Genomic DNA, 23,673 nt, shown 5'->3' on the forward strand with positions numbered 1-23,673 from the left:
ATCAGTCTCCAAAACTTTCAGCAAAAAAAAAGTTAAACTGATTTGTCTGAAGTTCTTTGGATGAGAATAGTCATTTATCCCTGGCTTCGGTATGAAGACTACCTTAACCTTCTGCCAAGAGGTAGGCACATAACCCAAAGCAAGACATGCTAGAAAAATATTTCTTAGCAATCGCTCTAAGTGTTCCATACCTTCTTTTAGCATTGCTGGGTAGATGTCATTCATGCCAGGTGCTTTGAAATGCTCAAAGGACAGTGTGTCAACTCTCACTTTTCCATTGGTAACAACCGCTTTCGTAATTTTCCAGTTCACTTTGTGTGTTGAAAGAGTTGCAAGAACCGTTAATTCTTTCCCTTCCTCTTCTCTCACCAGTTCTTCCAGAGATCGTGCAAGTACCGTCGGGTTTTCTAAGAGAGTCCAACTTGGCCGACTCATTTCTTTTAAGGACTTTGCATAGCCTTGAAGTCTTTCTTTCGTATTCCAGAGACTTTTTTTAGAGCGTACTATGAGGACATAGTACGCTCTAAGAAAGTCTCGTTTCGAACACTTAACGAGCCTCTTATATTCACGAGGCGAGTTCTGGAACTGAACTTGAACTTGAACTTTTTCCAATCCGTTTTCCTAGGGTTCCGTCTTTGTATTACAGGCCGTCCTCCCGGAACAGTCAGATAGAATTCCAGGTATCGGTGATCTATCTGTAATCAACTCTATCACCTTTGAAGTACAGATTGTTAGATCAATTACTTCACTTCTTCTCGGGCCCACGAACGTAGGGGCGAACCCTACGTTTGTAGTAATAAAACCAGTTGAAGTGATGAAATGAAATAGCTTCTCTCCTCTTGGATTGCATTTGCTATTGCCCCAAAAAATATGTTGAGTGTTTGTATTAAGAGTTCGAGAACACTTGGTACTATATCCCTTAGTTCTGGCAATGGCAGTACAAAGCCAGCACTGAAGAAGGACACATGTTGTGCCCGAAACACTTGTCCGCAATTCTTGAAAAAAAAACAAATCTATAGTTAAACTGGAAACTTTTCCTTTTAATAGTTTTGCTTAAAAAGAACGATAGGTACTAATTTTATTACTTCTTTTCGTTTACTTCTCTTGGAAGGCAGTGTTGGAGGTTTGCCTGGTCCTTTGAAATTCCATGCTACCAAAATAATTAATGCCCTAACCAAATGTATCTTTGTTTCCTATTTCCCATCAAGATAAATTATTATTTCAGGTACCCCGAAAAGAGCCCGCACCGAACAATCTATAGAACGAACTCCCGATGGAATGGATGGCCTACAATGGGACGATGAAATCCAATTGAATGGAAATACACCAGACGATGAATGGTCACAACTGTACAGATACTATGCCCGGATGTTCGAACAAACGGGAGAAATTCTAGCCAACACCGTTCGACTTAAAGACCCTCACTGCCTGGATGCATATCACAAAGCACCCATACACTATGCTGCCGCTCTTGGTCATGTTGAATGTTTAGAAATTTTATTGGAACATGGCTCACCTATCGACGTTCCCACACAAAATGGGGTTACACCTTTGCATTTAGCGGTGAAAAGTCCAGCGATAGTCGATATCTTGCTGAAAAAGAAAGCCGATCCCAATCAAAAGGCTTACAATACAGGAGAGACCGCACTACATGTTGCTGCGAGAATGGCAGATGACGTTCGTGTGGTAAGTAAAAATTTGTAGTTTTTGTTATTTTGTCGTCATTTATCGAATGGTACTTAGTGCCTGTGGGTCTTGGAAATTATATTCCCAAGAATTTTATAGATCACGTTCTTGTGCAGATATGCGTCGTTCAATGCATTAAATGTTATTAAATGATTAGTCGCAAGTCGATTATTCTTATTTTCTGGTGGCAAACATGGGCATATGTCGCTTATCATCGCATCTGATAGGAAATTAATATAAGGATCTACTTGGAAAGTTCAGCACCATTGTACGAAGGTTTGAAAAAAGAATTGAAAGAAGGGGTCTTAATTAGTTTCGTGTATGTACTTAACTAGCATACCAGCGAATTTAAGGGTGATCCAATAATCTTTCTCTGTTGGTGTGAAACGGCTTGACAGAAGACGAAAGCGCAAATCTACACCGATTTCTCGTATATGTCAATATATACGTATATCAATTATAGCCTCTTTAAATTATTGCACAGTATGACGCTCATCTCTAAAACGATTTTGTCACCATGTCTAACTTTGCCACCACCACCAGATATCGACTGGAATATAAGGAGTGACGGTTCAAAGGGTTTAAGGTGATTGCCTGTGTAAGTATAAACTCATGATCTCTTGCGGGCACGGATTACAGCCTCGCTGTGAATGTTGGATGTCGGTGTATATTGAGTGCAGGCGCAGCAGCTAGCGATATGGGCAGGACCACAAAGACTATGAAACTCCTACAAGGTAGTTTGATCATCGCAATGAGGTCGTTTTGAGAACACACCGACAGAAGAAGTTAGTCTTCTGAAAAGAGAGGTGGCAGTGAAAAGAAATTGCGAAAGTTGAAGGAGGATAACTATGAAATCTGCGCACGGTTGTTGGCTGCCAACTTAACTCTTCGGTATCCTGATGGACACGACACGGAAGAAAACTGAACCGATGATTCAGTGGCGATTGCAGGTTTCCTTACTTGCTTAGAAGTTTCTTGCAATGACGAAATCTACACTCATCAAACCGCTTGCTCGTTACAGTGTACTTGTATGATAGGATATTGCCCGGCATTATCACCTACACGCCTGCAGCACGCATGGGTGTGTCAATCACCAGTAACGACACTAGTGCAGTGAACTGCGCTAAATTGACACTCACGCTGAAATTGGGTGTAGGGATGATTCCAATCTACAGAAAAATGTTCCTAAGTGAAAGGATTGGAGGAAAGGATACATCAAAACTGGTCCCGAAAATGTACGTGATTTAACCACTAAGCCCAGTTAGTTCCTCAAACATTGTAGAAGCAGGTCGGGAAACCGTAAGCTGGATGCTTCAAGGTTTTGTGTATTTCTTTTATGAAGACATTTAAATGTGTCCTTGTTCCATTAGTACGTAGCACGTAATATACGCCAGACAGCTTTTAGGGATATCGAATTGGTGGACCTCGGCACAAAACCGGGATGTCTGGAGTTCCTTATTAAGGCAGGCCTAGACCGGATACCGGTTGTTGCGCCGTTGATGATGACGTAAGATATGTGTATATTATGTGAGAATATCAACTTTCAAGTGATATTGACATTCAAAGTCTTGAATTTGCAAGGAAGTGACAACTTTGACACATTGGTGCTAGGATGAACTTAAGGGGGTCTCTGCAGCCAATCACTCAAAATTATAGGAATATACTATTATTACCGTACTACTCCGCATAAACGAGGAGTGCCTGGAGGCACTGAAAAAGGCCGATTACAAAGTGTGGTTCGGAGTCAGGTATGCCAAAGTAAAAGTGTTCCGCTCCGCAAAACCGGACGACGACCTTGACCCAATCGACGCCGCCAACGAGCTGTTGGAGGAGATGACGATCGACGGTCCGACGGGGGCTGTCGAACCCCCCACGAAAGCAGATCATGCTGAGGGTAACGCAGATAAATCTGCAGCACTCGAAGTGTGCCTCGGCTAATCTGCTCGTCTTCCTCTTAGAGGAAGACATCGACATCGCATTAATACAGGAGCCCTGGGTCGGAAGCGACCGAACCATCAAAGGGCTCCAAAACAAATATTTTAATCTATTCCACAGCACAGGAGACGCTGATCAGGCTAAACCTAGAGCATGTATTCTTGCGAGGAAGAGTCTGCACGCTTTTCTGTGCCCGGACCTGAGTTCCAGTGACCTAGTTGTGGTCAAGCTGGAGCAGGTGGGGGCAGAGAACGTGTATATTTCCTCGGCGTACATGGCTCACGACCGATCAGCTCCACCACAAGAACTACAACATCTGATGAACACCATAACACCAAAGAAAGCCAACCTGCTGATAGGCTGCGACGCAAATGCAAGGCATACGCTTTGGGGCAGCTCTGAAATCAACGAAAGGGGTGAGTCATTCTTTGATTTTATTATTACTTCAAATTTATCGGTGTGTAACAGGGGCAGTACACCAACCTTTCATTTCCCCTGCTCGGAGAACTGTGACGGTTGGGAAGAGGTCCTTGATATCACCCTAATAACCGACAACGGGATTCTTAGGGTGGAGGACTGGAGAGTGTCTGACCAGAGATCCTTCTCTGACCACAGTTGGATACTCTTCAGTCTAGATCTCGCCGCAGAGATCCCCAAGCCCTTTAGAGACCCCAGGAGGATCGACTGGAGAAAGTTTGGTCAGGTAATTAAGAACAAACTCTCCGGTGCGCAAATTGGTAGGATTGGCACGACAGACGAACTGGAGTCAAAGGTCGGGGCTCTGGAGAAGGCTTTTGTTACCGCCTTCAAAGTCTCGTGCCCTGCTAAGTACAGCAAAAAGACCCTGCCACCGTGGTGGAACGAAGATCTCTCTAGTCTCAGGAAGTTGACCAGAGAAATCTTCAACATCTGCTACAGGCAAAAATACTGGCAGCCATACAAGGACTGCCTAAAGAAGTACAAGTCGGCCATCAGGACCGCCAAGAGGCGGTCTTGGCTAGACTATTGTCAGAACATTGAAAGCACTAGTGAATCCGCGAGGCTCAATAAGATTCTGTCCAAGGAACATAAGAGTCCATCCTTCCTTAAAAAGTCGGAAGGCTCCTGGACGGAATCTTCTAGTGAAACCTTGGAGCTGCTGGTGCAAACGCACTTTCCCTCCAGCGAGGAGGACTGTGAGTCAGAACCTCGCCTGGAGGGTTTGCGGCAACCCCAGCTGTGCGAGACTATCAAATCGGTAATTACCGGGGATAGGATCGGCTGGGCTATAAACAGCTTCTCCGCATACAAATCTCCGGGCCCAGATGGCATAATGCCAGTCATGCTACAGAAGCAGCAGGAAAGGGTTGTGCCGTGGCTTGTTGAGATTTACCGGAGCTGCATCACTTTAGGATACGTACCGCAGTCCTGGAGGCGCGCACGGGTGGTTTTCATACCGAAAGCGGGCAGGCGCGGTCATGAGTCCGCGAAGGACTTTCGACCAATCAGTCTGACCTCTTTCGTGCTGAAGACCCTAGAACGCGTCCTGGACATTCACTTAAGGACGACTATGGAGAGAACGCCTTTCTCCAAGTCCCAGCATGCCTACCTCAAAGGAAAATCCACAGAAACCGCCCTCCACGAGGTAATTGGCACGGTTGAGCGGTCGCTGCAGTACAAGCAGTATACCCTTGCTGCCTTCTTGGATATAGAAGGAGCCTTCAACAACGTCAGTACCAACGCCATCAAGGAAGCCTTGACCGGTATTGGATTGGAGGGGTATCTCACGCATTGGATTATATCCATGCTGAGTACCAGGATAATCCAATCCGATCTGGGAGGCAACCACTTGACCAGAGCTGTGAACAGAGGCACGCCCCAGGGTGGTGCTATCTCACCGGTGCTCTGGTTAATAGTAATGGACAAAATTTTACGTACTTTAGACAGTAGCGGGGTGAAGGTGGTGGCGTATGCCGACGACTTGGTGATACTAGTATCTGGGATGTTTCTGTCCATTATGAGCGACATTATGGAAGGAGCGTTGCGAAAGGTGTGCCTGTGGGCCGCAAGATGCGGACTCAGCATAAACCCAACCAAAACGCAACTGATGCTATTCACCACCAAGACAAGGATACCTGAATTCCATCTACCACGGCTGAATGAACAAAGATTGGTTCTTTCCTCTAATGTGAAGTATTTGGGTGTAATCCTGGATCCTAAGCTAAATTGGAGATTGAACATAGAACTGAGGGTTAAGAAGGCCTGTATAGCCTTCTATGCCTGTAAGAGAACCTTTGCCAGGAAATGGGGTCTCCAGCCGAGGATGGTTCTCTGGATGTACACCGCTGTAGTGCGTCCGATCCTGACGTACGGATCTATTGTATAGTGGCAGGCTTTGAAGAAGAAATACAATAGAACGAAGCTTAATAGGATTCAAAGAACCGCGTGTGCAGGTGCTACGGGGGCTCTGCAGTCTTGCCCGGCAGATGCTCTCAATGTACTCCTGCATCTCCTCCCCCTTGACCTCCACATCAAATATGTTGCAGCGTGCAGTGCCGTAAGACTGCGTGAGTCCGGATGCTGGGCAGCGAAGTCCTATGGCCACAGCAACATTCTAGATGAAATACCTCGAGAAATCTGGGCATCCCCCACGGACTATGTCACACGCAAGCTGAACTTCACGAGAAACTTTGCTGTGGACCTTCCAACCAGGGCAAAGTGGAAGACCGGCGGCGTGTTGCAAGACTATGACACGGTATTCTTTACGGACGGATCAAAGATGGCCTATGGAGTCGGCGCGGGGGTTTTCTCGAATACACACGGTGTATCCAAGTCGTATGGTCTCCCAGGTTTCACCAGTGTATTCCAGGCGGAAGTACTGGCGATATTGGAAGTCTGTCGATGGCTGGAGCGTGATTCGAGTCCCAAGCGTAACATAGCCATTCTGACCGACAGCCAAGCGGCCATCAAGGCCTTGTACTCAACGACGACATCTTCCCGGTTGGTGGGGCAGTGCAGAGACACGCTCAACCATCTGGGCGGCACGCTCAAGATCACTCTCCTCTGGGTTCCCGGGCATAGGAACATAGAGGGGAATGAGCGGGCTGACGGATTGGCCAGGCAAGGCTCTGCTCTTGGCAGTCCCTCGGGGAACACAGTCGGTGTTCCGCTGGCGGCTGTCGGGGGCCGAGTCTACTCGCACTACCTAGCAGCCGCGGGCCTGAGATGGCGAAGGCTTACAAGCTGTGCCAAATCAAGGAGAATTTGGCCCGCTTATAACATAGCCCGATCACGAGAGCTCCTGTGCCAGACGCGTGCAAATGCATTCAAGATTACGGCGGTTTGCACGGGGCACTGGCCCATAGGGGACCATGCCGCTAGGCTCGGCTTACCCTACAACTCGCATTGCCGAAGCTGCGGAGAAGGAAGGGAAACCCTCATGCACTTTCTCTGCGATTGCCCGGCTCTAGCTCGAGTCAGGCTGCGGACACTGGGTAAACCATTCTTTGGGGACCTCGGTGAGATTTCTAGTTACAGGGTCGGAGAGCTGCTTTCCTTCGTGAATGCTACGGGCTGGCTCTGAGGATCCGAGCCAGCTGGACTCCGCTTCCCTGTTCCTATAACAACAGTCACGGTCTTGGGAGTTTGTGGCATCAAAACGGCGCACCAAAGCGCTAATTGGGCTCCTCGGAGCGGCCACTGATACCTACCTACCTACCATACTATTATTAACTTGATTTGAACAGATATCTGTATGAAAGGTATTTCGGAGCCTAGGCACCATATAGTGGGAGCCTCTTGATTTTTCAGATTTTTTGGTTGGGCAGTTTCGGAGAATGGGTCCGTTAAAGAAATGATCATTTTCGACTCCCCTCACTCCTCACCTTTCCAACAAATGTCAAAATTAAGACCGGCTTTCGGAAAGTACTAATCGAGGTCTTTCGTTTGATACCCCACATGATTATATTTGCTGAAAAAAAATGTACACCTCCCTTTTGCATGTATGCTGCTTTGCTTTGACCGGAAAACATGGAGGGCTTTAATGGACCATGACACCTTTCCTCAAACACCATTTGATTGCCCTCTTACTGAGTCATGGACCTTGGTTAAATAGCTCTGAATTTGGAGGAGGCAAATAGAGTCGGAAGGTACACACCACCCCAAACAATCCAAGACTGAGGAGTCATTGCACTTTTCCTATCTGCGTTAATGGGCAGAACATCGAAGGCATTGCCAATTTATATATTTAGAAGGCACCGTTTATGCCGACACTGAACCTGATACGCTTAACAGCGTAAGATCCACTTTCTAGGTCCACAATTTGGAAATGCAGCTATCTCAACACTTTTTCGTTAATTAACACGTTCCCGTCGTATATGTTACAGCGCTGAGAATCTCTTCTCAGACGCTGGCGGCGTGTATGCTATGGCGCATTCCCACGAACCTTTTTTGTGCTTAGAGAACGCTGGTCACTTGTATGTTTGCTCACATTATACATTGGTACATTCATACCAACTTAAAATGAAGCCGTCACACGTGTTCTTTCTGTGTTGCTGTGTGGGAACAGCACATGGAAAGTGAGCGCCACTGTTACTCGAAAAGTCCAAGTCTTTCTTAACTTAACAATCATGTGGGGTATCAAATCAAAGGTTTCGATTTGTACAACTTATAATCATCAGGTTTTGCAGTGGTTTAGGCTATACTAAAGAGCATTATGTTACCAAGTTTGGTGGAAATCGCACTATCACTAAATGATAATAGATAGAAGTTTTTTCCTTTGTGCAAATTTATTGCAATATAAGATTAGAATGTGAATATCACAGGAAAGTGAATAATGTCCAGTCAAACATTCTTGTACACTGGAATCCCGATTATTTGCATAGCCAAACCCAAGCAAATCATTTCTCAATAAGGGCATCGCTTGTTGTGCTGTATGGCAAGCAGCGCAATCCTGTTAACATCAAAATTTACTAAGATTACGGGCTTCAATTACAGGTGGCAAGTATGGAATACGTTATTTGGTTCGATAGCGTTCACCGCTGACAGTTACATCTTGTCTGCTTTAATTTTTGAAAAAACATGACGGACGGTTCCACCTGCTCACAAACCCCACCAAACCGTTGTTTTCTGTGGATATAGTGGTAACTCTTGAAACTGTCAGTCCAAGCACGACATTTTTGGTTACCATATATATCTATATATATATTAAAGAAATAAATATTATGCTCATCCTAAACAAACATTGTCTATTATCGCATACTGATGTGAGTATATCGCACCCTTGCGACAAAAATATCGTAACTCAAGTTTTTCGGGAATCGCAAAAAAAGAAGTGAATTTTCTCTTCGTTCGAAGCCAGGTGTTTGCTTCTCATTCCTTGAAATGGAGACCGCGCGCCTTTCGACATATTTGAACCTGCTCGTAATGTAAATATTAAGGTTTTAACAGTTATGACTGTTTTTATGTTTTTTTTTTTTTTGAAAAAAATTCGCAAATATAATTTTGAATTAATCGAAGTGTTGTAAAGTGTCATCTAATGGCAACTATTTGCATTGCGGCTCCGGGGGGCGTCTACTAATGGCGTAGCAAGTCATTAGTAGATGGCGGACTGCAAACCAGTGGAATTGATTGAATTCATTTGGAATACAAAACTTCGACCCTGTTAGTTATAGTTGGATTGCCTTCAGAATTGTGCCTTATGTTATCGCTAATACTTCCAGCATAAACTTAAGGAGGGTTTCACTCTTGATCGCGAATTAAGCTCCTTTTCTCGAAATTCTCAATATTAACGCAGGTATGAATGTTTAAAGTTTTTCAGAAGATTCCTCCACTTTCCGACCATATTTCCAGCATCTGGACCCCCCAACCTATATACAGTTTGAAGGTTCTAATTCACCTCTTCACTTGTGATCACGAATTAAGCTCCTTTTCTCGGTAAATTTCTAAAATATAGTGTAGTATTATTATTAACATATTTCATGCAGATATCGCAATGGAATATATTTTGAAGCCTAGATTTTGTAAGATGCATCGCTGTGATTTTTTTTTAGATCTGCTTCACTTTTTGGTGCACACATTTTGCGTTCTCACTTCCCTATGTTTCACCCAACATAAGAAAGAAGATCATTTTCAAAAAATATTAATTGAGGTCTTTCGTTTTGTATCCGAACCACTCACCAACTTTCGTGATGATAGCTCCAGCCGTTTCGGAGTAAATCTCGTGTGACAGACGGACAGACCGGCAGACATTGAAGTGATTTTAGTAAGGTTTTGTTTCACACAAAACTTAAAAAGGTACAAATGAACCACACTTTAGAATCCACTTCAGGTTGCCAGTCATGTGAAGGATTCGAGAGATTTTAGAAAACAAAAAAATTATGCTTTTGTTGTTTTTTGCTTGCCATCTTTCTCTACTACGTATTTCCTTGTTGGCAAACACATAAGAATTCCTCGAAGGAGATTTTTTTTCACAAAAATTTATTACAATAAATGACAATTCAAAGTGGAAAATATGTATTTGTACTTCTAAGGATATCTGTTTTGAACGATTGCACTGAATGTTTTTATTAATCCCACATTTTTATCTTTATTTGTATAATACAATTGCTTTGTACAGTAAGCTGGGAAAATATACATTGCCCCCACAGGCAATTCTTTAGTTTTCAAATGATTCACATTCTTGATTGCTTCGCTTGAATTCGAATCGTAAAAGTGTCCACCATACTTGGGAATAACTTGAAGAATCGTATAACACCCTGTACTCACAGGTAAAGGGGGTATCGGTTCTGTGGTGAGCAATTCGCCAAATTGCTCCTTCATAATTTCGTTGGTTATTTGTGAGCTCCTGTAACCGCAGAACATTTGTTCCAGTTTTTCTTCGGTTCTCGGAGGAATCCGTTTGAATGGCCCAACTAAACGATTGTTTTGAAGCGAGAGGAGTAATAATTTCAATATATGAGCTCGTAACACCCTGAAATCACTTTCGTCTAAAGATTGTATTCTCTTGATCCAACTATACCCGATTTCTTGCAATTCCAGAGGGTTGATGGTACGCGCGAAGAGATTAGCCAAGTGGAGATTGAAGTCCCAGTCTGCAAGGATCTCGTTGGTGTCCATAGTGTCACATATAAGATAAATTGAACAAAATAATAATAAGAAACTTGAGTGGGAGTTGACAAATTTTTCAATGATATTTGGAATGGCACTTCATCTAGTCTACAGTTGATTTTAGTGAAAAGGATATGAATACGATTCTATACACAAGAAAACTCAAATTCAACTTCTTTTTAATGATTATTAGCAAACAAAATAAACTTTCATTTCAGGCGGAGCTCCTTTTAGCAGCTGGCGCGGAACTCAACGCCACGAATTTCGCAGAGAGGACTCCATTAATGATTGCTGCTCAAAGTCAAAATTGGGATATAGCGTATTATCTGATTGCGAAAAATGCCCGATTGAATCTGCAAGATCATAAAGGTGGTTTCCCAGGAATCCGCGGGTTTTTCATGATTAATATAACTTCTTACTTATTCCAGGCTACACGGCCCTTTACTTTGCAGCCGTCACAAACAACCTCTCCTTGGTCTCTTATTTGGTTCAGTGTGGAGCACGTCTCTTTGTAACACATTACCTCCTGCACTTCTGCGTTCGTAACAATCTTCAACAAATGGCAAAGCTACTAATCGATGCCGGTGAAAATATGAATGTTCGTGATTCCGCGGGCTGTACGCCACTTTTCCATGCGATTAAACAGTGCAATGAGGATATGGTGGAATTTTTATTGGAGAATGGAGCTCAAAGGTTCGGTCGTGATGATAATGTGGTTCAAGAACTTCACGTTGCAGTACAAAATGCTGACAGCGTAGAACAATTTGCAAAAGTTGCACGTGTGCTAATTACTTATGGTGTTTCGATAAATGATTATAATTATTGGTGCGAAACGCCAACGATGCTAGCGATTATGTTGGATAAATATAAGATAGCGGAATTTCTTATCAAAGAAGGCGCAGAAGTGAATAAAGGACGGAGCGAGAATATTGTTGATAATTTTCTGTTGGCACGGCGTACAACGAATCTGAATTTGCTGATATTGCTTGGTAAGTTCATTGAATTTTATAAAGTATATTACAGTATTTCACAATGAAGTCAGTTGTTCTGTGGCGGGTTTCATAACGTCACTTACTGTCATACAGAAAAACATTTCCCGTTGCCAATGCCTGAAAATTCTCCTTTTGGCGACAAGAACTTTGTTGTAATTGAACATTAAAGAAGTGAACTATTCCATATAATCCAAGAGATTTTCTTGATTGCATGTTCTCCTTATCTTTATCTCGTGTCTAATTACAACATATCCGCACCCCTCTCTTTGATTGCTAAAAATCCTATTTTTCAATTCAATAATTATTATTTTTTTATAAAATTATATTTTTTTCTTCTTTTCTTAGTTCTGGCAAGCGTTCCCAATTTTACTACCTGTTATAAACCATGTCCCACAACACATTCCAACTTCCTTGCTCCAAATGCGCGTTGTTTTCTGCATTTTGGTGGTAGTAAACGCAATCGTTCAAAGTGAATAAATATAGTCGCTATGAGGATGAGTCGGGGCTATATATATGTATTGATGGATGGCGAGGTTTTTGGCTAATGTCTCGCCATAGAGGAAAGCTACATTTGGGAGTCTTTTCGATACAAAGACAGACCAAATCGAACAGAATTGCGGTTGATTTTGGTAGTTCGGGGTCATTAGTTGCGCTACGCAAGTGGCCAATATAGTTATGTCAGCTCCCATTGTGATGCTCAGAAGAAAATCAGTTCGGAAAGTATTCAACGGTGCAAAGTGGCGCTAAGCCTAGAAGAAGAAATCGAAAATTTCCTAGGCCGGTGGCATCACAATATCAGCTCACAAAGCAAATGTTCGAGAGGACTTCGCACAGTTTCTGTGACTCTGTGAGTAAATTATTAGGTTGTTGCAAATGAAATGTCGGATATTTGAGTAAAATTTCAAAAAACTATAACTTTTATGAAAATTAATTTTATTAGTCAAAATAAGAACCAGCGGCTTCAATGCACTTCTCCCAACGAGATACAAGGGCATTTATTCCAGTTTCGTAAAAGTCTGGGTTTCTAGAGCTAAGAAATTCTTCAAAGGCACTTTTGACAGCTACTTCATTGCTGAATTGTTTCCCCGCCAAAAAGTGATCCAAATGCTTAAAAAAGTGGTAGTCGGTTGGCGAGAGGTCGGGTGAATATGGTGGATGAGGAAGAGTCTCATATCGTAATTCATTTAATTTTTGGACCGTCATTCTGGAAACATGAGGTCGGACGTTATCATGGAGCAGTATCACTCCATCTCTGTTGACCAATATAGGCCGCTGAACACGTAATTTCTCGTGCATTTCATCAAGTTGGGCACAAGCTGTTGTAAGTGCCGAGATACTGTCGAATAGTGTACGCCTATTTTCTCTGCAATGTCACGAATCGATGATCGGGGATCAGATTCCACTATCAAACGCAACTCGTCGTTGTCGATCGATGGTCCTGGGTGTCCACGAGGTTCACTTTGGAGTGTCATGTCGCCTGATCGGAATTTTTCGAACCACCGCTGTGTCGTTCGTTCGTTTGCTGCGTCAGCTCCAAATGCTCTGCAAATGTTTCTGGTTGCCTCCGCTGCGTTGTGACCAAGTTTAAATTCATATAGAAAAAGTAGACGTTTTTGACTCCCTTCCATGCTTTTTTCTTTGAGTTTTACTTGGAACTTCAATGACGATTGAAACTGAAATGACTCCTTGATCGAACGAACGACTATTTATACTCAATTATCCCATACCACCAGAGTCACCTTGCGGCAGTTTTAAACATTAAAATCATAACTAACTTCACTTCATTGAAAAATCCGACATTTCATTTGCAACAACCTAATAGATAAGATCATGGAAAATTTGGAGGAATGGTTTTGCGGAACTCTAAGGTAAGGTTGTAAAATCTGATGAACATTTCCCTAACAGAAACTAGCATGACAATAAACTCATAACTAGGTAGGCGCACGAGAAAGGTCAAAGACATCGTGAATATTTAAAATAATTTTTTTAGTTTAATTAGTTTATGTTGAAACTCAGCAAGAGTATTTCCTATCCCCACTTTAATATATTTTGACCGAAAGCAAGGAGGAGTGAAAGCGTCTTGAAAAATCCTGGGGGAGCTGTTGGATTTCAGCGAACCGTGAACGATGGGTTGAATGCCATCATATACTTTTGAGGAAGAGACTGTTCTTAAAACAACGATTCAAAAGTGACTGATTAAATGAAGGTTTCTGGATCTCTACGGCTTCGGGAATTTATAGATTCGGTGATTTTATTGGAAATTGTGTGGGTGTTCTCCATTTTTAATTCCATATATTTAAGGTAAGAGCGTCATAAGCAAAGCCGAGGGTTTCTTTGCTGGAAACATTGTCGATGAGATTCCTCTAAGCTCGAACCAAGTTGTGATATTACGACTGACCTGTAAAAAGGGCTACAGCCTCCATCCATGTGTCTAATTTCTAAAACAATATCGAGTAAACTTCGAATGTATGAAAAAATATCTCAAAAGTTTAAACAAATCTAAGCAAGTGGTGGTGACATTTCAGAGAAAATTGTAGAAGTTGCAGAAAAAGTAAAATGGAAATGGAAAATGCTCAGCTTTCTCAAACTCGCAGAAAAAAGATTCAAGGTAATGCACTCAAACAGAGTAAAGCCTCTTGGTACGCAGAGTTATTTATCGCTGGAATTGAAGTTTCTGCAGATCTGCTACTTTCATTCGTACGGGAATCATGGAAAGCCGGGGCTTTTTCCAGAGAATGAAAAAAGGGGATTATCGTTGAGATTCTAGAGAAGGGAACCCATTTTGCGTGTGATAATGGAAGAGGTATATGCTGGTTTCCGGTCCGGATCCTTTTGCATTGATCACATCAACACTCTACGGATCATTTTGTAACAGTGCACGGAGTTTAGTTCTTCGCTTCACCAGCTCTTCATCGATTCGGGAAAGCTTTCGACAGCGTAAGCAAGGAGTATATCTGGCGTTCCCTACGTAGGAGGGGCATTTCGGAGAAACTAATTGTCAGAACGGCATACCATGCGCAAAATGTCACGTGCTGCACTGAGTCGAAACCTCTGAGGAATTTGAGGTCCAAAGCGGAGTCCGCCAAGGTCGCTTCTTGTCACCGATATTATTATTTCTTGTTATCGGTGACGTTCTTCATGCTGCCTTCTCCGAAGGACGTGGATGCATTCAATGGATTATGACGGCTTTCCTCAAACACCTCGACTGTGCTGATGACATCTGTTTGCTCCCACCGGGTCATGGACCTCGACCAAATGGCTCTGGATTTGGAAAGAGAGGTAGGTAGATATTGAGTGAAGATAAGCACCAACGAAACTAAGGCTCTCAGTTTAATCGGTCATCCCACTTTCCCTACCTACATTAATAGGCAGAGCATCGGAGACGTTGATCAATTTATATATCTAAGAAGCGTGGTCGATGAGATCGGAAAATGGAAGTGGCAGTGAATAGATCACACATTAAGGAGGGGGGAAATTGCATGCCACCCTAAGAGCACTTGGCCCAGAAAAATAAAGATGGAGTGCGGGCTCGGGGGGCCTGAAACTCATTTCGGATAACCGCGAGTTATGTATGGTTGACGCGCTATTTTCCATTAACAGGTAAATGGAGAACCATATACAAAATTCAAATAGAGTTCCGGGTATCCATATAGAATATCATCGTTAGTATTCAGTCTTTTTGCAATAGCTCGCATAGTCCATGTTATTGCATCCACAGAAGCTAAAATTGTTTCTGTTTTTAAAACGCACTCCCATGTCCACTGTGCCTTAAATGTGGTTTAGAACAAGTTCAGCTGCTTTCTCTAAATTTTGGCTGATATTTTCAATTACGATGCAGCTGTGACAAAGTACATTATATTTCCGATTGCCTTATGATATGGCAAATCGATCACTTCGTCCATCTCTAAATCTCGCAAGATTTTATAAATTGAATCGACTTCCTGTTATAGGCGAAAGGCCGATGCGACGTTTTATTGCCAAGATTAGCATATCATTCTCGTCATTGCGGGCAAATACCCATAGATCCGATTCACATGCCGTAAAATCGAACCTGTCGATAAATGAAATAGTGTCCCAGCTCTAACTACGTGAGTTCTGTTTCATTCCATACAAGCTGCTGACTAGCTGGCATACACGTCGTCATATGTATCCAATTTGCTGACTCATGAAGACAATCTTTTTAGGTCACTATTTGGAAATACCGTTTTAACTTCGAATTACTATCTCGTAAATGCTTGAATTGCTCTAATCAATGTAAACTTCATCACAGGGTTGAATGTTTCAATAAAGCTCATTGCTGTACTCCTGCGTGAACTCTCAACTACCTTATAGCGAGCAATACTTCGATCTGGTTTCTTCATTATTTTGTAGACACATTAACTGAAACTAGTCGGTCGTCCGTAGACACATTAATTGAAACTCGTCGGTCGACCAGAGCTTTGACCAAAGTCCAGTAATGGTTTTTGATGAGCACAGATTTTGTGATCAGCCATTTGTATGTCTCCATTTCTTCTTCCCGAAGCAAAATATATGTCAGACACTTTACCGCTCTGATGAAGTTTCGAGTTTTTGTTCCAGCTGCTTTGCATTGCTTACATCGTCTTTATTTTGTTCTTCAAGCTTTGCCAACTTTGTCTTCAACATCAAAAGTTATCATAGTCACCTCATTCAAAAAATATCAGCTCATCGAGTTGAGGGTCATGGGTTGTCATAGAAGGTGCCTTGCATAGAGATTGACTTCGCGGCTACAACATCTAGCTATTGAACCCGGTTTTCGATTGGTTTTTGGTATATGCTCCTCGACAACGGTATCGCGTGTCCCAAAATGTTTGTTTTCTTCAATTTGAGCGAGAATTCCTCCGATATCGGCTGTACATTCTGGATCTAACCGAAATAAGATGTAGGGAAAGTGCTGCTGGAGGGTGCTCCTCTCACTTCACCTGCATAGTGCTTTTTTTTTTAATTCTAAAAAGCCATTGCTAACAGCTACTACAGGATGCACTCTCATGACCTGAGAACTGCTTTTTGATAGGATCCTCACCGCAAGATTCCGTCATTGAAATTGTCGACATAGAGCAAGTTGGTTTCCGCTCTGGATCCTCTTATAGCGGCCAAATTAACATCCTTCCGATCAGTGTGCGGAGGTTAGAACCCTATCTCATTTGCTTTCATCGATTTCGAGAAACCTGTCTACAACGTAAAAGAGTGTGTGTGTGGAATGCTCTACGCAGTGGGTCATTCCGAAGAAATTAATAGCTATTATCAGGAACATCATATTAGGATGTAAAATGTTATGTGTTGCGTCGAGGTAAAATCTCATTCTCTCACCGTTGCTTTTTCTTCTCTTTACCGCAGATGGAAGAGAAACTTTTACTTTAATTATTGAACACTTTCTTGTTCACAATACATTTTATTTTTATTATTATGTTGGGTGCTTTCCCGACTTGCTGGGTTCTTTCTTCTTCGCTGATTTCCTGACTTACAAAAATAATTTTTGGTGCTGAAGACATAGCCGAACCGATTACGAACCACGCCGAGGTTTTTAGTTTGACTAATCATCACACTCTTCCTATTTACATTAATGGGCAGAATTTCGAAGGCGTCGAGTAGTTTGTATATCTAGGAAGTGTGGTTCTTGCAGACTTTGGCACCGAACTTGATATCGCTTGACGCATTAAATACACCGTTTTGTCCAAAATTCGGAATTGAAACTATTTAACACAAACACCAAGGTAAGACTGTTCCATGCCAATGTTTTCTCCGTCCTACTATATGGAAGTAGTACATGGAAAGGTGACCGATACTGTTATTCGGAACGAGTTACGGCAACCACATTGCTATTTATGAAGAATGCAAATTTCAGCAAATTGGCAGGAGCCGATAGCGATGTGTAGATGTGGATGGCGCCCCAGCCCTACATAGGGGTATGTATTTCTGTTTTTCGAATTGTTGCTGTTTTTCTTCGGAGGGTCCCACTTCTTCGGACTTTGTTAGCGTTTGCTTCTTCGCATTCGTCGATTCCTATCCAATGTGAAAATATTTGTACTCAAAAGATAATGAATCAAACCTTTTCGAAATAACTATAGAGTCGCAAGTGATCTTACGTTCGTCGGCTCGTCTCCTGTAGAATTTTTATTGTAAAAATAAAATGTACTTTTTCTATGCTCTTCTATACTTCCTGTCCACTGTATATACGTATATATCTGCCTTTTATCTTTATATGGGGCATAGTGCGATCCCTCTGCGCGCCATCGTTGGCGGTTTGCTGAAATGTGTTTCACCTTACAGAATTTTCCGAGAAGTTTGCCGCTACTGTTCTGGGATATGTATCTACCGGCCGACAGAGTTCTTTTTAGCACGGAATAGCCTTAATTTCATGTTGAGACAGCCATAAAACACCGACAACGGATCTAGGGCTTTTAATTCGTCGAAAAACATCAAATTGATCAAAGCCTCTTAATGCAGGAGTCACACCGAGAACCTTAGTTTTGGTGGAGTTTATTTTCAACTTTTCTCAAAATTCAGAGTGATTTGTCCAAGCTCCAAGACTCAGTGAGAGAGCGAGCAGATGGCATTATCGTAGCCGATGTGTTTAAGGAAAGATTGCGTCGTCCATTAAACCCTTCCATGTCCTCCAGTCGAGGTAGCACGGAGAAAGTTACTAGCAATGAAAAGAAATAATATTGGGGGCACGACCTCTTCTTCCCGGTTTCAACGCCAAATTCTTTATATTTTTATAGTTATTAGTCCTGCGTAGAGAAGTCTAGACGCAGGATCCAGAACGGATGTCAACCTACTTTCTGTCGATCAAGCTTTCGAGATGTTACTGGATACATTCTTCGATTATTTTAGCTATTAGAATCTGTAGTATCAACTGTTTCATTCAACCCATTAAAATTATTTTGCGTTCGCATCCGCTTTTTTCATGCTACAATTGTCACTGCTTACTTTACATCCATTCATATTGGATTATCAATTGTTCTATTCTTATAATCGAAAGTCAGCCAAATACTGCCACCTTCTAACTTTTCGATACTCACTGTTAAAGGCACACCTTGACTTATTACTTTTTCAATATTTCCACAGTTTTCTACAGTTATTACCGTGATCTGGGCTATTATTTTAATATTTGTTTCCATCTGTGGATGCCATCTTGTTATTGTAAGCATGTACTTATCTAACACCTACATATAGGAGAAGTATATTGAAGCGATGAGTAAGCGGATGGATGGCTGCTCATGATTTCCACCTTGCACTGGAAAAAACCGAAGTAGTCATCTTGGCCAGGAAGGGGATCCTGACCCTGCGTCCCATATCAGTCGACGAATTGACTATAGAGTCAAAACCAACGGTTAAATACCTTGATTTGATGCTCGACTCGAAGATGAGCTTCATCTAGCACATCAAATAGCAGCAGGGCTGCAACTGGAGTCTCGGCCTTGAGCCGGCTAATTGCGAATGTTGCGGGCCCTATATCTACCAGAATTGGAGCAACGCAGTCCATTCTGCACTATGGCGCGGAGGTATGGGCTGATGCCCTCGGCAAGAAGATGCATCGTAAGCCCCTTGCTCAAGTGCAGAGACGGAGAGCTTTGCGATTGTCGTCTGGTTATCACACTGTCTCAGAATTCTAGGCAAAGTGAGCCAAAAGACAGATGTACTGCGCAGTTCATTGACAGTTTAGACCCGAACGCATGGTGAGATTAATTACTTCCTTATCCAACTTCTAAGGGGGAATGGAGGTTTTGAGTTTTACCTGAAGAAGATTCGGAAGGTACGATCACCTGATTGTGTATTCTACAATGGAGCGGTGGACCTGCCGAACATACTTTTTCTCTTGTGAAAGGTGGGACGGCTTTCGTCAGCAGCTTTATGCAGACACAAGGGAGCTCTCTTCAGACAACATTGTCAGAGAGATGCTGAGGAGCGCTAGTAGATGAAGTCTTGTTGCGCATCATGCTCGGGGTCTTTTTGAAGAATAAGATTAAGCTCGACCGGCGGAGGGACCGGATGGCAAGGGGTTCTCTGAACTAACAACTACCTTCCTCCCCTCCCCTTCCGTTGATGAAAGGAATTCCCTGACTTGAAGGCTGCCGAGGCCAGGAGGGCTAGCCCGAATTAATGTATAATGACAGGGAAGTATCTTGTTTGTAGTCCGATGGCATACTGTTGCGGGAGTCCAACACTGTGCGTAAACGCATTCACTTACCCTACTCCAAAAAATATAGGAGGACTATATATTGCTACAGACACCCAATACATGTGAAGTATGGTCAGAACACATCTGCGTGTCCAAATAAGCGTTTTGGCCTGCCTTTGTCCCCTCTTGTGTTTGTAATCTTTTCGGACCAGATACACAATGTAATCATAGAAGAGTGGACATTTAATTTACAATGTTTCTTTTTTCTGCAGAAATTTTGAAAGATTTAGCTTTTTAAGTCTTGTGTATCGACTATCAAGAGGCACTACAGTATCCATAGATAACAATTGAAATTATATCGAGTTCCATATTGAATACAGTAAAAAGATACGGCTTGTGATTTCGTGCAGGGCAGAGGCTACACATCGGACGCTGACTCACTTCTGCTCTGAGAGCAGCGTCACCGAAGTTATCCCTGGGTGTCATTCATTCCCCCGCGAACACGTCAACAGTGCGATCTTGTTTTATGTCTTGTTGCACAAATAAATCCACAAAAAAACTCCGCTAAAAGCATTTTAAGCTGTCCCGGAAGGAAATATTCGTAAGAAATATATCGCCAACGCCCGACGAAATCCCGTTTTCTTGTATTGTTTATATTGTTGTGAGGATCATTTCTATTTGAGTTGACATTTTAGAAACTTGAACTCCAATCTTAATTAACAATATCGTCTGTCTGTCTTGGCCTATGCAATCGCTCCATTTCAGGGAGGATCTGTCAAATCTTCTTTTTCTACCATAGACTTTCCAGACTTTCTTGAAGCATACGGGTTAGATGACTCGCCCACCGCAACTTATTGAGCCGAATTTTATCCACAACCAGACGGCCATGGTATCGCTCATAAATTTCATCGTTATAGAGGCTTCGGAATCGTCCATCTCTACCCAAAAATTCTTCGAAGGATTCTTCTCTCGAACGGGGCCAAGAACTTACAAATTTTCTGGCTATGCTATCATAGGCGGCCTTAAAGTCAGTGAAAAGATGGGGCAGCTGATGGCCACACTCCAGTTTTTCTATCGCACAGAGAAAATCTGATCTATTGCTGATTTGCCTGGAGCGAAGTCTCTTTGGTATGGATCTATGATGTCCTGCACATCATTATCACCATCATCATTCGCATCGTCGCTCCAGTTTCTTGCCAAACGTCGTCCACAATTCGAGGCTCATCATAAATAAATAAATGTGTCTGGACACAGTCCAATATCTCAAAACAATCGACATTGTAAAATTTTGTTTGAGAATTGGGGGATGGTTGCAGAACATATGACTTGCGGTTTCGTCCAGGGCAGGGACAACTCATCAGACGCTGCCTCACCTCTGCCCTAGGATCAGCGTGACCGAAGTAGTTGCAAGTTGGCATTTGCTCCCTTATATTAATTCAAAAACATGACACGTGTTGGAATTATTATGAAGGTAAAACCGCCTTGCGAAATTAAGGCCTAAGCCGGCCGGGGCCAAACTAAAATTTTGTTTGAGAATCGAGGGATTTCTGGCAGACTTAGGAAACAAAATTTTAGTTTAGCCTCGGCCTACTTAGGCCTGCATTTTACAAGGCGGTTTTGACGCTGCCTTAAAGAAAATTAACTTCGGCTTGGATTAGGTCTGAACTTACGACGGATTTCACTTCAATATAATTCCCACTCATGTCGTGTTTGCGATTATATATAAATGGAGCGATTACCACCTGTCGCTACTTTCGGGCACGCTGTTCCCTTGTTAGAATTCGATCTTTAAACAATTATAATTAATAAATGAGCGTTTCCATCTGTTTTTTTTTTCGTCGGATATGTTATTGGGCAAGTGAAACTACTAATTCAACGTAACGTTTCTTACGCGGGGAATCCATTCGCACCCTTGACGTGTTTGCGAATTCACATAGGAGTCCGAAAGGCATCCAATGACTGCTTCGGTCACGTTGCCTCCAAAAATTGTCTGTTTTTAAACATTGGGTACTAGTTTAGAATATAGTGGTCCGTGGGCCACAAACTGTAAGTAAGTTGCTCCTCAATTGGTCCGGTCCGCAGTCAGGACTTCCTCAATATCCAAACAAACCAGTATTTATGGCGAATCGCTAGTTTTGCAATTCTTTTTATAAATTTCTTTGAATTCACTATCCTCATCACGATCTACAACTACAATTATTTAATTTATTCGTTTCAGTGAACGCCGGTCTCAAATTAAATCCTGTGCCACGTAATTTAAAGCCGCCGCCTTGGAATAATATCGATACAGATCTGGAGGACTGGTTAGCGTTCACATGTAGTAATCCACTTTCGTTGCAACAGCTCTGTCGTATTCATATTCGAAACGTTCTCATTCAAAACATTCATTCACACCTTGCGAATTCACCTAGTTACAATGAATCAAGACTATCGAATTTAATTCGACAAACAGGATTACCACCAGCTCTTCAAAGGTACCTGCGTGATTTCAACGATCTGCCAGTTATTTGATCCGATCGGAACCCAATGATACGAAGAAGTCTAGCCAGGTATGATTTTTGAACTTGAATGTAAGCGGTATGTTAAATTAGGGATTATTATTATAATGTATTATAGCAATTAGGTAACTTGAGAATATTTGAGAGTTTTTGTAAATTTAGAATATATATACATATATTAAATATATGGAAATAGGATACATTGGGCATCGTAGACTATAAATGATTATCTTTTCGATGCGATGAAGAGTCATTGGCGTTAGTTTTTGAAATTCAAAATAGAAGCAAATAGACGACGATGGATCATATTTGGAGTTTTTTTTTTAGTAGATTTCAACATCCTTCAAATATGTCTTTCATTTTACCTTTGCGTTAAATCTTTGCTGCACATATCTTTTTGTCCTATATAGGAGAACTTATGTTACTTATCGCATCACAGTCATTTTTCAAATAGGCGAGAGACTGGCAGTAGGGATCGGTCTTTGGATGTCCTCATAAATAATTTACCGGCGAGATTTCTTTAATTGACATTTGATTTAGAATTATCGTCTCTTGTTGAATAAAGTCTTTAACAAAACTGATGCTGATATTATGAGTGTTATTTGATGCTTTCATGTGATGTTTCCATACCTTTTTTGTAAAGTATTCATTCATTAAACTAGTCATACATCTCCAATTTATTTTCACTTTTGATTTAATCAGTTACATTAAATAATAATTACAGATATTGTAAATTGTCTACAAAGCCTTCCACAATTTCTTGTTGATATGTATCATAATGTATATTTCTATTTTTTTGCAAAATATTATATATAAATATATATTCAAACAGTATTACAAAAAAATTAAAAATTCATTAAATTCAATTTTTCATTGCGATAAAATTCATTCTAACATTTCAAATAAGCTTTAAGAAAATAATGGAAAATATTTTAGTAGATATTCATATATTTAAAGATGACAGCTATGTTCATTAGCAAATATTTAAGTGAGATTTATCGTTGAAAAAAAAATATGAAGGAAATAAAGGCAGGAATGTTAAAATTGGGTCTTTGTTCAATAGCATACAACTCCTTGTTGACTTCGTCTCGAAGTGGGTAAGTAATTTTTCAGATTCCTAATTTAAGGATCAAAGTCTACATTTGTAATATTGCGCAGGTAAAGCAATGATGTGATAAAAAGATGGTTTACTGGTAAGTATTACCCGTACCTGGTTCATTCTAAGCTTCTACATTTGTTATCATCAATGTTTCCTAATCTGAACGGGCTAATTACGATATTGAACTTACCTAAATTGGAGTGTTTAACACATTCACTGCGGCGAACGACACGGTGA

At 41.8% G+C, this 23,673-nt stretch overlaps 1 protein-coding gene across 4 annotated transcripts in view; it reads left to right on the plus strand.

Moving 5' to 3' along the window:
* The window catches only part of LOC119650392 (ankyrin-3), a 29,997-nt gene extending 6,616 nt beyond the window's left edge, over positions 1-23,381 (plus strand). Inside the window, exons 2-6 of one of the 4 annotated variants that reach the window (XM_038053164.1) lie at positions 1,226-1,686; positions 10,926-11,076; positions 11,136-11,696; positions 22,058-22,388; positions 22,748-23,381. In XM_038053164.1, coding sequence (XP_037909092.1) covers positions 1,226-1,686; positions 10,926-11,076; positions 11,136-11,696; positions 22,058-22,350 — 1,466 coding nt within the window. In that variant the 3' untranslated portion in view covers positions 22,351-22,388; positions 22,748-23,381. Of the gene's footprint in view, positions 1-1,225; positions 1,687-10,925; positions 11,077-11,135; positions 11,697-12,044; positions 12,545-22,057 lie in introns of those variants that run through there. The other 3 variants (XM_038053174.1, XM_038053183.1, XM_038053154.1) reach the window with 3 other exon arrangements.
* The last annotated feature ends 292 nt before the right edge of the window (positions 23,382-23,673 follow it).

The sequence above is a fragment of the Hermetia illucens genome, chromosome 1 (assembly GCF_905115235.1).
Source record: "Hermetia illucens chromosome 1, iHerIll2.2.curated.20191125, whole genome shotgun sequence".
Classification (NCBI taxonomy): domain Eukaryota; kingdom Metazoa; phylum Arthropoda; class Insecta; order Diptera; family Stratiomyidae; genus Hermetia; species Hermetia illucens.